Genomic DNA, 12,644 nt, shown 5'->3' on the forward strand with positions numbered 1-12,644 from the left:
CGAATCTGTATTTCACATTGATTCCTATGGGCTTCAAGGCCCATAGGAATCAATGGGAAATACAGAATCTGTAAATACCGACTCTGACAGATTCGGTAATTTTTTACCTACATCTGCCTCCTTCCAATTTACCGACTTTTAAATACCGAATCGGTATGACTCGGTATTTAAAAGTCGGTAAATCGGATTTACCTACATCTGGCCCCTGATGCTTTTTGGCAATACGATACCTCACCCATTCATCAACTTTCTTAGCGAGCTTGCTGGGACTAGAAAGGGATGTATTTACAAGATGCAGAGGTAACTTTTATGATGTACAGTTTGCTAAAATGTGCTCCTTGGTAATCAAATTGCAGAGCCCTTCATAGTCCTGGGCCTTGTTGCCTTTTTTACCAGCCACCTAATGTTTTGACTGAGTCCCCGAAATCATCCCCGGTCTGGACCGAGGGTTTGTGAATCTCCCTGAACTTAATCCTGTACTTTGCAGTGGCAAGTACAAATCCCTCAATCAGGGTCTCCTTCATGAGGTCATAGGACTTAGCATCTATCTCACTAAGTGTCAGGAGTCTATCCCTGCGCTTGTCTGAGAACAGCTCTCAGAGTGGAGTCCCAGTGTTTCTGGTGTAACCTGGTCATTCTACAAGTCGTCTCAAAGGCAGAGTACCACTTGGTCACACCTTCTACATATTTTCGGACAATCCCTTTGAGGGTTTTAGGGTCAAAAGCTTAATCTTTTTCCTTATTTAACATTTTGCTGCCACAATAGATGGGTCCTAGGCCCATCTTCACTCTTTGCTTTTCTATAGCCAAGATTTTAGCCTCAGGGCTACTCTCCTAGCTAGTTTTTGGAGATCAGGATCTTTTCTCTATTTCTTCTGTGGTACTGCCAGAAGTACTGCCAGTAGGGGTGCTGTCAGTAGGCAAAACTGAGAACTCCCCATTTTCACGTACATCTCCATCCCCTGTCCCATTAAGGCTTTCTTCCATTGCCATGGGTCTAATTTTTGGCAAGCAACGCTTGGAGATGTGCCTTAGTGGGTTTAGACCTCATGGCAAGGTTTCTTGCTTTCAGAGGTCCTTAATTTGGCCAACTTCAGTTTCTTGTAGGCACCCGGGTTAAGCACCTGGTTAGTACCCTCTGTATCAGACATGTGAAATCTTATAGAGTCTAAAATCGTAAAGCAACGAGTTATAAAATGCAATCTTACCCTTAATAATTTTCATACTAATATTAATCACAGTACATCTGTATTTTTCATGACCCCTTTTGAACAACCCCCTGCTAGCCTTTGTTGCAGTACACATAGTAAATATATAATGTCCAGTACTCCGAACAGTCCTAAAGCTTGCTTAGTCTCAGCTTTTTAATACAACTTCAGTTCTTCTAGGGAACGTGCATAATAATAACAAATGGGTTCAAATATTATGGCTCCTTCTCGTACCATTAATTTTACTGCCTGCTTTGAGCTGTTGTCTATCCCAAGCCAATAATGTTCTTCTTAACTCTGGGAATGGACCGTAAAGCAAACATATGCCATACTCAATTTTTTATTTACTGAGGTGATTAAGTGATGGCTTCATCCTTACATAACCTCTACCTACCTCCATTGAGTACTTGGTTGACGACTTCGTGAGCTATACCTTTGAAAACAGTATAACCATATTTTTACATCAAAATGAAATATCCTGCATTAGAAATAAGTTCATCATCTTTTACCTGCTCTTCGTTGCTAATGATTTGTTTTTACTGCCGATGAATTTTTGCTGTCAAGTAAAAATTATTGAAGGTGTAGTGATCAACGCTTCCTTTTGTCCATGCTTCAGTAAACGTAATCCCCATATTCTTCCCTGCAAAATTAGGCCCAAGAACACCCATCTCCTCCTGTAGAATTTCTGTACCTGCATACATTTCCGCTAATTGGCATTTCACACATCTGTAGAACATGTTTCGAGGAAGGTAAACTTCAGCCCAGAATATTTTGCCTTGCATTTTAGACCATAAAGTCTTGGGGCTCTAGTACCACTAATAGATTTTCTTACTTCCGTATTTTTGTGTATATTTTTTATTGTTATCCATTTACCATCAACAGGAACATGTTTAAATTAATTGTCTTCGTCTGTATGATGGTCCTGATTAGGTGACAGCCTAGAACAAGTAAACTCGCTTCAGATATTTATACTAGATTTGCAATGTAATTTCTTAAAAAATAGACGAAAGTGCAATGTTCTGCATGTTCAGCATTTGCTAGCACATGATGGTTGAATGCACACCAGTCCAGATGTTTTCTATTGATGTTTTATATGTAAAGCATTATGTAATTCCTAAAGCAACAGCTATGATGATAAATGGATATCATTGTTCTTGTATAGATTTAAAGTAATGAGTCCATGATTGTGAACTGTAGCTTAACTATTGCCACCAATTGATCTGCTCTGGAGATGAAGTTCTGTAAGTAACAAATACCTGAAGATAAAAACTGTATTGCGACATAAACCAGCCCCATACAGCCAGTGGCGTGAAGGTCTATTGAAGGCAAGAGTGCTAAGCTTTTCCCTAGAGAGTTAGTTTCTGTAGATTCAGGGGAACTTGCCTCAAGAATTGACAGGCCGACTCAATATTAGCCAAGGCATTTCAAAAATTTAGTTTCCTTACCCTAATTCTGGAGAGACTTGCTTTTGCTGAATGCACCTTCGTTGTATGAGATGTGCTAAATGTAATTCACAATTCAACAGACCAGTTTTTGTCCAGGTTAGGACAAGCAGAGCAACGCACAGCAAGGAGGGGGTAGGATACCTAAGGCATGGTTATCATGCAAGCAAAGCGAAAACATCCTACAAAAAGAAAAGATTATCAGACTTCCTAATGTGATTAAAGCAGTACTCCTTTTTGAGAGTGACGTTTTTTTCTTTCTGGGTGTCATCCAAAAAATGGCAAAATGATATTATACCATGAAGTAACCAATAAGTTACTTACCTTTGGCATCGCCTTGTCTGGTAGAGACTCTATCTAGCTGCAAATTCCTTACCTTCGAATTATCCCTAGGCATCAGACTAAATCCGAGGGATTTTTCGTGAGTAGTACCCCTGCCAGGGCTGGACTGAGACCAAAACCGGCCCTGGCAAGTGCTCGGCCGTCCCCCTGGGGGTGCGACCGAGCTCTTTGCCGGGGCCGGTTTTCGGCCGATTTTGTTACAGGGCCGAAAAAACGGCCCTGTAACAAAAACGGCACCCAGGGCCCAAAACCGGCCCCCACCCTTGTGGCGCACCGGGGGATTGCCCGGTGCCCGCAACGGCCAGTCCGGGCCTGAACCCTGCGCACTGGAAGGTGGCATAGTTCGGTTCAGCATAGTGTTGTCCACACCGTAAGTGACATGTGCAGTGCTTATATAGGCACAACCCTGCACGCTGATGTCCGTTATTTTTTGCGATGTTCCATGCCAGAAGCGGGATCCACGAAACATACTGACCACTGGTGTGGAATACTAGGGCCCTGAAAGGGGAAAGTCTTTTTCCTAAAAATTCAGTCGTAGAGTTGGTAGGACGGGTGGGTTAATTTGTGCTATATAGTCTCTATCAGATAAGACATCACCAAAGGTAAGTAACTTGGTAATCAGACCGAGAACGTCTAACCACAGATTCCTTACCTTCGAATAGATTCCCAAGCAATACCTCCCTGGACGAGGGTCTGCAGACCAATTTCACATAGTAACTCTTGCAGGACTGAACTGGCAAAATGCGCATCTCTACGGACCTGACTGTCCAAGCAGTAATGTTTGGTAAACGTGTGCAAGAAAGCCCACAGTCCAGCCTGGCAGATGCCCATGACAAGAACTCCACGTGCTAATGCTGTGGTAGCAGCTTTAGCTCTGGTGGAAGGAGCACACAAACCCTCAGGAGGTTGCATCTAAGCCAATGCATAGCAGATTTTGATAGAGAGTACGATCCATTGTGAGATGGTCCTTTCCTGTATGGACCTTCCTTTCTTCGCTCTGACATACCCTATGAAGAGTTGGCTGTCCACCTGGAACTCTTGAGTGCTGTCAGGGTAGAACGACAACGCTCTTTTTTTGGGTCCAGGTGATAAAGATGCTCCTTTTCCTTGGAGGGATGGGGTAGAGCATAAAAAGTAGGCAGAGTGATGGATGGAGTGGCCTACGTGAGCGAGAGTCACCACTTTCGGGAGAAAGGAAGCCCTCGTACGAAGCACCAGATTGTCTGGGTAGATGTTCAGGTAAGGAGTCTTGGATGACAAGACCTGAAGCTCACTGACCCTCCAGGCATGTATTCTTGTCAGCAGGAAGGCCGTCTTGATGGTAAGGAACCTTGGAGGACAATTGTGCAAAGGCTCAATTGTAGTGCACATTCGGAACGTGGGGAAAAGATTAGGGTCTCACTGAGGCATAATGAAGGGAGTTGGTATAAACATGTTACAAACCTTTCAGGAACTTATGTGCAATAGGGGATTGGTAGAGTGAAGGTTGATCAGGCAGCCGCAGAAAAGCTTAGAAAGCAGCACGGTATCACTTAACAGTGCCCAGAGCAGAGCCCTGCGGGGCAAGGGAAAGAACAAATAGGAGAGCCTAAGAAAGGGAGCAGAAAGAGGGTCAAACTATTTCTCTGCACACCGTACTACATGTTTGCCCAACGGTAGGCGTGTACAGTTTTAGTGGAGGGACGTCTTGCTACCGGAATAACATTATAGGCTAACATTGCAGTCTTCATGTGGAAGGTTGAAAGTTGTCGACTGTCACTGCTCAATCTCCTTGCAAGAATGTGGAGCGTTGACAGGTGCGGGTGCAGAACCCTTCCCAGCTGGTGTGACAGAAGAGCCTCCCGAAGAGGCAGCCTGATCAGAGGACCGATGGCCATGCTGGACAGCTCGGGATGCCAGACTCTCTGTGCCCAATCTGGAGCCACAGGGATCACTTGGGCCCAGTCGTACCTGATCTTCTTGAGCACTCTGGGCAGGAGTGGTATCGGAGCAAAGGCATACAGGGGGCTTGAGCTCCACTCAAGAGGGAAGGCATCTCAGAGAGAGGGCTGCCTTGGAAACTCCAATGCGCAGAACTGCTGATATTGCATGTTCTCACCGGTGGCAAACAGATCTAACCAAGGTTCTCCCTACTGCTGCAAGATACCTTGCCCCACCTCCGGATGGAGAAGCCATTTGTGATCCGCAAGGTATCTTCGGCTGAGTTCATCCGCTCTGGCATTCCGAGAGGCCACCTGATGTTGAACCACCAGGGAAATGTCCTGACGTACCAGCCATGTATAGAGATGCGGGCCTCTTGACAAAGGGTCCACGACCCCACACCTCCGTGTCACTTCCTTGCTGAGAAGGGAATGGTGTTCCTCTGTCTGCCTGACGTAAATAGGTGGCATGGATGGAGAGGTAGCCTCGAAGGGGGAGAGTAGCCCATTCGGATGATCCGCAAAACCCAATGTTCGATGTTATAGCCCGTCGGAATTGCAGGTGGTGGCAGATCCTTACCCCACTGGGCGCCCATCATGGCAGGAGGGCAGACTGCAAGGGCTTGGAGCCTACAGCTTCTGGGGGAGTGGTGGATTAGCCTGACCCTGGCTGCCTCACCCACGGGGACTTTTGGTACTGCATCCTCGGCCAAGCAGAGGCTGGAAAGCTTGTGTGCCGCAGTGGCTGGTTGGGTAAAGACGCTGTTGAAAGCTCCTTTCTTGGCCACGAAAGGAACAAAAGGCAGATTTGGGCTGACTAGGGGCAATTAAAATGCCTAAGGACCTTGCCTTAGCCCTGCTGTCCTTAAAGCATTCCAGTGCTGAATCCGCCATGACCCAAAAGAGACGGGAGCCATCAAAGGGCATGTCCTTGAGTGATGTTTGGATATCCCCAGAAAAGCCAGTAGTCCTCGACCAGGCATGACGCCATAGGGCTGCTGTCTACAAAAGCACCCATTGAGTCAGTGGTGTCCAGTCCACATCTAATGGTGAACTTAGCTGCATCCCTCCTGTCGGCAATAGCCTGGGACAGCACGGCCCGGGCCTCTTTCTGGACCGTCGGCAGCACCTGCGCAACCGTATCCTACAGAGAGTGGGAATAGTGGCGCAAAAGGCACCCTGTGTTCGCAGACCGCACTGCCAGGCTAGTGGAAGAAAACATCATCTTGCCTAAGTTACTCCAAACAGGGCATCAGTAAGTGCTTAGCTGGGGTAGCAGCTATATAGGCGCCATGCAAGTCACCTCTGATGGTGACGACTCCACACTGAGTTGATTGACGCCACCTACCGGCATTCAAGGGTACAGCTCAAGAAAGATTTCCGGAAACAGTCTGACGCCTGGGGATAATTCTGATGTAAGGAATCTGTGGCTAGAAGTCTCTATTAGATATGAATTATAAATGAGGATAATATTATTTATTTTCTTGCTACCTTGAGGGGCAGTATTTGTCATAATGGATGGGAATAATAAAAGTAAAATGTGAAGTTAAAAAATAATATAGTGAGTTATGTATTATTTATTCCCTCATTCTCCTTGATCCTAGACCCCACACACCCCAATACCCTTACTGATTTGAGGTAAGATATTTTGCTTAGGAAGCAACCTGAAATTGGAGCATTAATAAACCATTCATATTTCAGCTCACATTTTGCAGCATGGTGAAGGCTGCCAGTTTACCCTAAATGTCCTATACTATCTATAAAATGTGCCTTATATTGTAACTTTGCTTGCATATATCAGCAGGATCTCCTTTTTTCCATTGTCAGTTTAATCAATGGTAGGTGTTGTCTAGGGCTTTATTGCCATGAACAAATGTTCAGGATAAAACGTTTTATGGTCAAATGGAATTCATTTCTGTTTTTGAAACTTGTATGAATCCTGTATTTGTCTTGATATTGATAAAGATAACTCAAGTGTTAAACGCTTGTAGCAAAATCGGCCCCCTTTCTTCCTGGTATGAATCGACCTTGGTCCCCATCTTTAAAAAAGGGAACAGGTCGGACCCTGCCTCTTATAGGCCGATATCTTTACTTGATTCAACTATTAAGATTATCGGCAGAGTTTTGATATCAAGGTTACAAGATTGGGCGGAAGACCATTCCATACTTAGCGACCTCCAGTACGGTTTCCGCAAAGGCATGGGTACAATTGACCAGGGGTTAAACTTGAACATGATGTTTGGGAAATACACTAAAGCCAAACGGAGTAGCCTGTACTTAACGTTTGTAGATTTAACTGCTGCGTTTGATTCTGTAATCCACAAGGAACTCTGGAGAATTTTAACTAATATGGGGGTGGATAATTCGACAGTTTAATTTCGGAGACAATTATACGCTTGAGCAAATGCCAGGATTCGTTATTGGATGGGAGGAGAGTGCACTAAGCACTTTAGGGTGAAAAGAGGTGTGAGACAGGGATGCGTCCTGGCACCCTTCCTATTTATATTATACATTAATGACTTGGGATCCAAGCTGGGGAAAGAGTGCCAGGACCTCCCACAAGTGGGCAAGAGACCTATTCCTACATTAATGTATGCCGATGATGCGGTCTTGATGTCACGTACCCCGGTAGGGATGCAGAAGGTAGTTGACTGCTTTGCTGATTACATGGCCAGATTAGGTTTAGAAGTGAATATCTCTAAAACCTTTGTGATGAATTGTGGGGTAGGGAATAGGCATTTCAGACCCATTTCAATAGGTAAGAAACCGATCGACTGTTGTAAAACTTTCTCTAACCTCTGTATACTATTTGATAAGAGGGGGACTTGGACCCGGCCATTAGGACTAGGAGGCCACTGTTTTCTCTATTGGTAGCCACACTTTTTAACTTTAGTAAGAAGTTGGGGAAACGAGCGCCAGAGGTCCTATTACAGATATATAAGGCGAAATGCACTTCAATAGCTACCTATGGGGCAGGTATTTGGGGTCACGAGAATGTTAATTCACTCCAATGTATTGAGAAAAGGTTTTTAAGATTTTTATGAATTGTCCCGGACAGCACCTCTACATATATCTGCCACACTGAATTGGGAGTGTCCTACATAACGGACATATGTAAAATTCAACCAGTACTCCTGTGGCATAGAACATGGACTTCTGATCCACTGGAACTCAATAGACAGTTACTTACAGACTGTGGCAAGTTGGATAGGGCACGGAAGTTTAACTGGTTAGAATACATTCAAAATGTTGTTAGTTACCTTGGCCACCCTGAATACTTTCTGGACCCCTTTAGTCTGCTAAATGTGAATAGGAAAGAATTATAAATTGATTGCCTATCCTATTTGGACAGTAAGAGAAGAGCAATAGAATCCCAAAAAGTTTCTGGACAGGCACATCAGCTAATAATGATTACCGGTATACTGCAGCCCTACCTAAGCAGGTTTACAAGAGAGCACGATAGATTTTTGTTGACCCTTTTGAGACTGAATATTTTCCACAGGCTTGTCTCTTTTCCCACTGAAAACAACTGGTCGAAGGAGCTATGTAAATGCCCATGTGATGACGTGTCTTTTCAATCGACTATTCATGTTCTATTCTTTTGTAAATATTATTCTTATATTAGACATAGGTGGGTTTTACGAATTTTAAAAACTAAGGGCCTAAGACAATGTCGTCCTGCTTTTCTGTTTCTACAATCGTTAGGAGAAGAACAATTGTCTGTATCAATTTTAATATTTTTAAAACTAGTTTTAAAATGTAGAAATTAAATCATGATGTAATTCATTTTCTTAATCTTCTTTGGAATTGTCTTGTTATTTTATGAAGTGATAAGTGAATAATTGCATTATTTACGTCCATAATTGTAGTATGCTTTTATGATTATCTCTTTTAATCGAATAAAGCTGATTGAATTGAATTGATAAAGATGCATTATATCTATTTTTTTCCAGTCCTTGCGACAGAGAGAGGCAATCTTGAAACTTATTTTGAAGAATGAGAATGTAAGTAAATCAAAATGTTGCTCTCTGCATATCTTTCTATGTAACTGCACTAAAGTACCAAAAATGTTTGTGAGCGAAGCATAAATGGAATTTTTAAGTAATTCACAGAGTTGACAGTGGTGGGACTAACCATCTGTGGATCCCACTCCTTATATAAGTGGTACCATTTAAAGGTTGTTATTTGCATTCTTCATCTGCCCCATTTGAAAGTGGGCGAAGCACCAGTTTTTGACAGGGGAACCTCAACTGACTTTTTAAATGTCAACCTACCCGTCCTGGGGTTATTCGTCAGTGTATTTCAGAAGATTCACCCTATTTATAGCAGTCCTTATGTAGTCCTTTTTAGGTTTTGACTGGCCATGCGCTTTGCGCATGTGCCAAAAAACCTCTTGAGTTGTGTGTGTGGGTTTGGGTCGGCCCTCGTCATTCATTGGCTGGCTCCATAAATGGAGCCTAGCCATTGGACGAGGGGCCTGTCCGTCAATGCCGGACCAGACACGGGGGCGTTCCCGAGATTCTTTGGCTTTTGCCGACGTCACGCGACGCCGGGAACGCCCCCGATTCTGTTCCGGCATTGCCGGCACCCGCCTTCCTGCTCCGGCCGTCTTCTGCGTCTCTCCTCCCCCTTTCCCGCCCCCTCCCGCTTGTTGTTATTCTCTGCTTGAGTGCAATGTACCTGCACCCAGCGCAAGATTGCTTGTTGCTTGCCTGACCTCTCGAAAGCCATCGAGCTGAAACCCGACTTCCTGGCTGTAAGTTTTTCATGTGCTCAAATGTCCTGCCGTGAGTCAGTTGTGTGTCATCATTCCTAAAAACGACAGTCTACGAACCTTAACACCATGGGTTAAACGGAACCTTTGGGCGCGGCTGGGGATGTGTACAAACGATGGCTGCTCCCATAGACCCTGGTCGTTTTACTCGCAGACATCTGCTCCGTGCGCCTACAAGTCCATTCTTTCTAAATACCGGTACCCGTCTCTGTTCCTATAGGCCCGATTAGATGCACTTGCAAATGCCTGTTCCGTGCGCCTAGAAGTACATTCCTTTCAGGGACAGATACTCCAAAAACCCTGTTATCTTGACTGGTGGACGCCCACTATCCTCTACCTCGAAGTCAGTCCCTTCGAGGCACTTGTATAAGGTCCATGCTTCTGTAGAGAGTCCTACTTATACTGACAGACACCTCTTCCGAGCGCCACGAAGTCCATCCCTTTAGGTCTGCTCCCATAGACTTTTCCAGCTGCGCTCGCAGACACCTGCTGCGCGCGCCTCACTTCCTTACGGTGCCTTCACGGCACTATAATATCCTGACTAGTCCGCAGCCTTTTTTTTAGCCGGATCACACCCCCGCCCCCTCCCCCCGCCCCCCCCCACCTCACTCCGGAACGCTCTAAACCCCTGCGCTCACCCTTCTAACCCCAGAATGCCTAAATCCCCTCTCTTACCTATACCAGTCCAGCTGCACCCGCTCACTCTCGCTCCTGTAGCGCCCAGAAGCCTCTCGATTTCTTGAACCGTTTAATCCTCTCCCGCTCACCCATCCGCTGCAGTCCCTGGAAGACATTCTCCAGCGTCGCATTCTACCCACAGCGCCTAGAAGCCCCTCGCTTCTCTTACTTGTCCCAGTCCAGTCCCACTTGCTCACAGTCATCCCCAACGCCTCGAGCTCCTCTAACCCGCACCATCCCGTTCCTCCCCCGCTCACCCACCCCAACACCTGCAGTCCCTGGAAGATCTGTCCACACTCTGAGATCAGCTCTGTCCACAGTCGGCCTCCGAGGTCAGCTCTGTCCTCACTCCTCCACCTTGCTGAGCTCTGTCCACTGCTGAAAGCGGGGCGCGCGTTGTCCACCCTTCGCCAGTGGATCTGTCCTGTGCACTCCTCTGGGATCCGGTGGTACAGTCCTCCGCCCCTCCGTGTAAAGTTGGATGTGTCTTTGCTCTCGGTCGCAGATCTTTTGGCCACGCCCCTTTCCCACATGCTCCGTGGATGCCTCACTGGTGTCTGTTCGGATCTGGTCGTGATTGGGTCTCGCTGTGATCTGGGACCAGTTGTTTCTTTCTTTCTACGCCGTGATCCGTCGCTCCCGATGTCCTGCTCGCTGTCCTTTCGATGCTATCCTATTGGGATCCGGCTCCCGTCAGCATTTTCCTTTGGATCAATTATCCTACTCCGCTGGGATCTGTTCCTCCACCCTTGTTCAGTTCAAATATATTTCTCTTTTTCCTATAAGATCTATTCCTCTTACTCCGCTGGGGTCTGTCCCTCTTATTCCCCCGTGGGATCTGTTGCTCTCACACCACAGGGATCAGCCCCACCCCCTCTTCTTCCAGTGGAATCTGTCAGGGTGCTCCTTGCTTCGCCCGTTACTTCTTCGGACCTGTGGGTGTCTGTGCTGCCAGGGTCTGTGTAAGTCACGCCAAGGGTCCTCCTGTCGCCTAGAAGCCCCCGCAAGGTTTGCAGCGCTCAGGGAGCCGTTTCCTTCCCTCCTTTTGAAGTTGCCGTTCGCATTGAATCCCGGCTGCACTCTCTGCGCTCCGGTGGCAGGGAAGGTAGTGCGAGGCTGGATCGGACCCAGAGTGTGAGCCGGGGTGCGGGGACAGCAGCGCACGTGCCGGCAGCACTCAGAAGTGACATCCACAGGACTTATACTCAAAATACTGACGAGCAATGGCGTTCCAGACCGGGTGGCAGAGAAAGGAATTATCCCAGTTGTAATACCTTTATTGAGCCGGCATTTGCTCACTCACACTGCCCAGTCATTCCACAGGTCTTACGAAACGAGCTTAGTACTGTTTTAGTATGCAGATGAACCAGCGACTGGAACTGACAGGTCCATATCTCATTCCCAAAACCCCTGGACCGTCCAGTCTTCAATCTATGTGACACTAGCAGAGCACGTTGGCAAACTGACCTTTGCTTCTATTAGTGTACACCCCTTTCGAGGTGTGTCAGGTGCCAACTTGCTTCTTCGGAATGATTCACTGTGATTGGAGGAGGGGGGAGGCGCGGTAGCAGCACGGGTTTCTCATCGTAAAACCAGGTGCACATGTCCAAAGAGCACTGCCTGCCAGAGCTCGGCCCCTCCTCTTTGGTCTCTGTCAGCAGGGTGTTGTGTCCATGCTTCTGTCTGCATTCATACCGAGGACTGGCGGTTTTGCTCCTTCACTTGTTTGTGAGAGCTACCATCCATGCTAAGCAGCTGGCAGTGCAATCCTCTTTGTAGTAGGCAGTCAGCAGAGAAGTGTAGGAGGCGCCATGGAGAGGTTACTCCTATTTGTAACAGGCCTCCCTGGCTTGCTTACTTGTAAAGCTGGCGTGGTTCCCTCCTAGTGCAGGCATCATGGACTCCTTTATCACAGCCAGAGCACATACCCCTGGGAGACATCAGGGCCAGCCTGAACCCCACTCAAACCATCCTCAACCCCCTCCAAAGGCTCTGGATTTGTGTAGGTCACGGGTACTCATAGTACGGCCCGCGGGCCAGTGGCGGCCCGGCAAGCCTTCCCTGGCGGCCCGCTGACCTTCTAGACATCGTACCCGTGTTGTATTTTTAAAAAAAAGGAAATCGTGCCTTCAAACACTGCTGGTTGCTGCAGCGCGAGTCTAAGAGACTCTGCTGCTCTGTGGGGGCCGGCCGCCGGGTGATTCCAGGGATAGTGGAGCTGCAGGGGCCTAAGAAGAGGTTAAGTACAGCAAGGCCTCATTAACATACAAATGGTATTTCT

At 46.8% G+C, this 12,644-nt stretch overlaps 1 protein-coding gene across 1 annotated transcript in view; it reads left to right on the forward strand.

Annotated features, from left to right (window-relative positions):
- ATAD1 (ATPase family AAA domain containing 1) overlaps nucleotides 1-12,644 on the forward strand; it is a 283,160-nt gene that overhangs the window by 180,347 nt on the left and 90,169 nt on the right. The window contains exon 8 of the mRNA XM_086921956.1: nucleotides 8,865-8,915. Coding sequence (XP_086778082.1) covers nucleotides 8,865-8,915 — 51 coding nt within the window. The remainder of the gene's footprint in view (nucleotides 1-8,864; nucleotides 8,916-12,644) is intronic.

Source organism: Lissotriton vulgaris, chromosome 5 (genome assembly GCF_964263255.1).
Source record: "Lissotriton vulgaris chromosome 5, aLisVul1.2, whole genome shotgun sequence".
Classification (NCBI taxonomy): Eukaryota; Metazoa; Chordata; class Amphibia; order Caudata; family Salamandridae; genus Lissotriton; species Lissotriton vulgaris.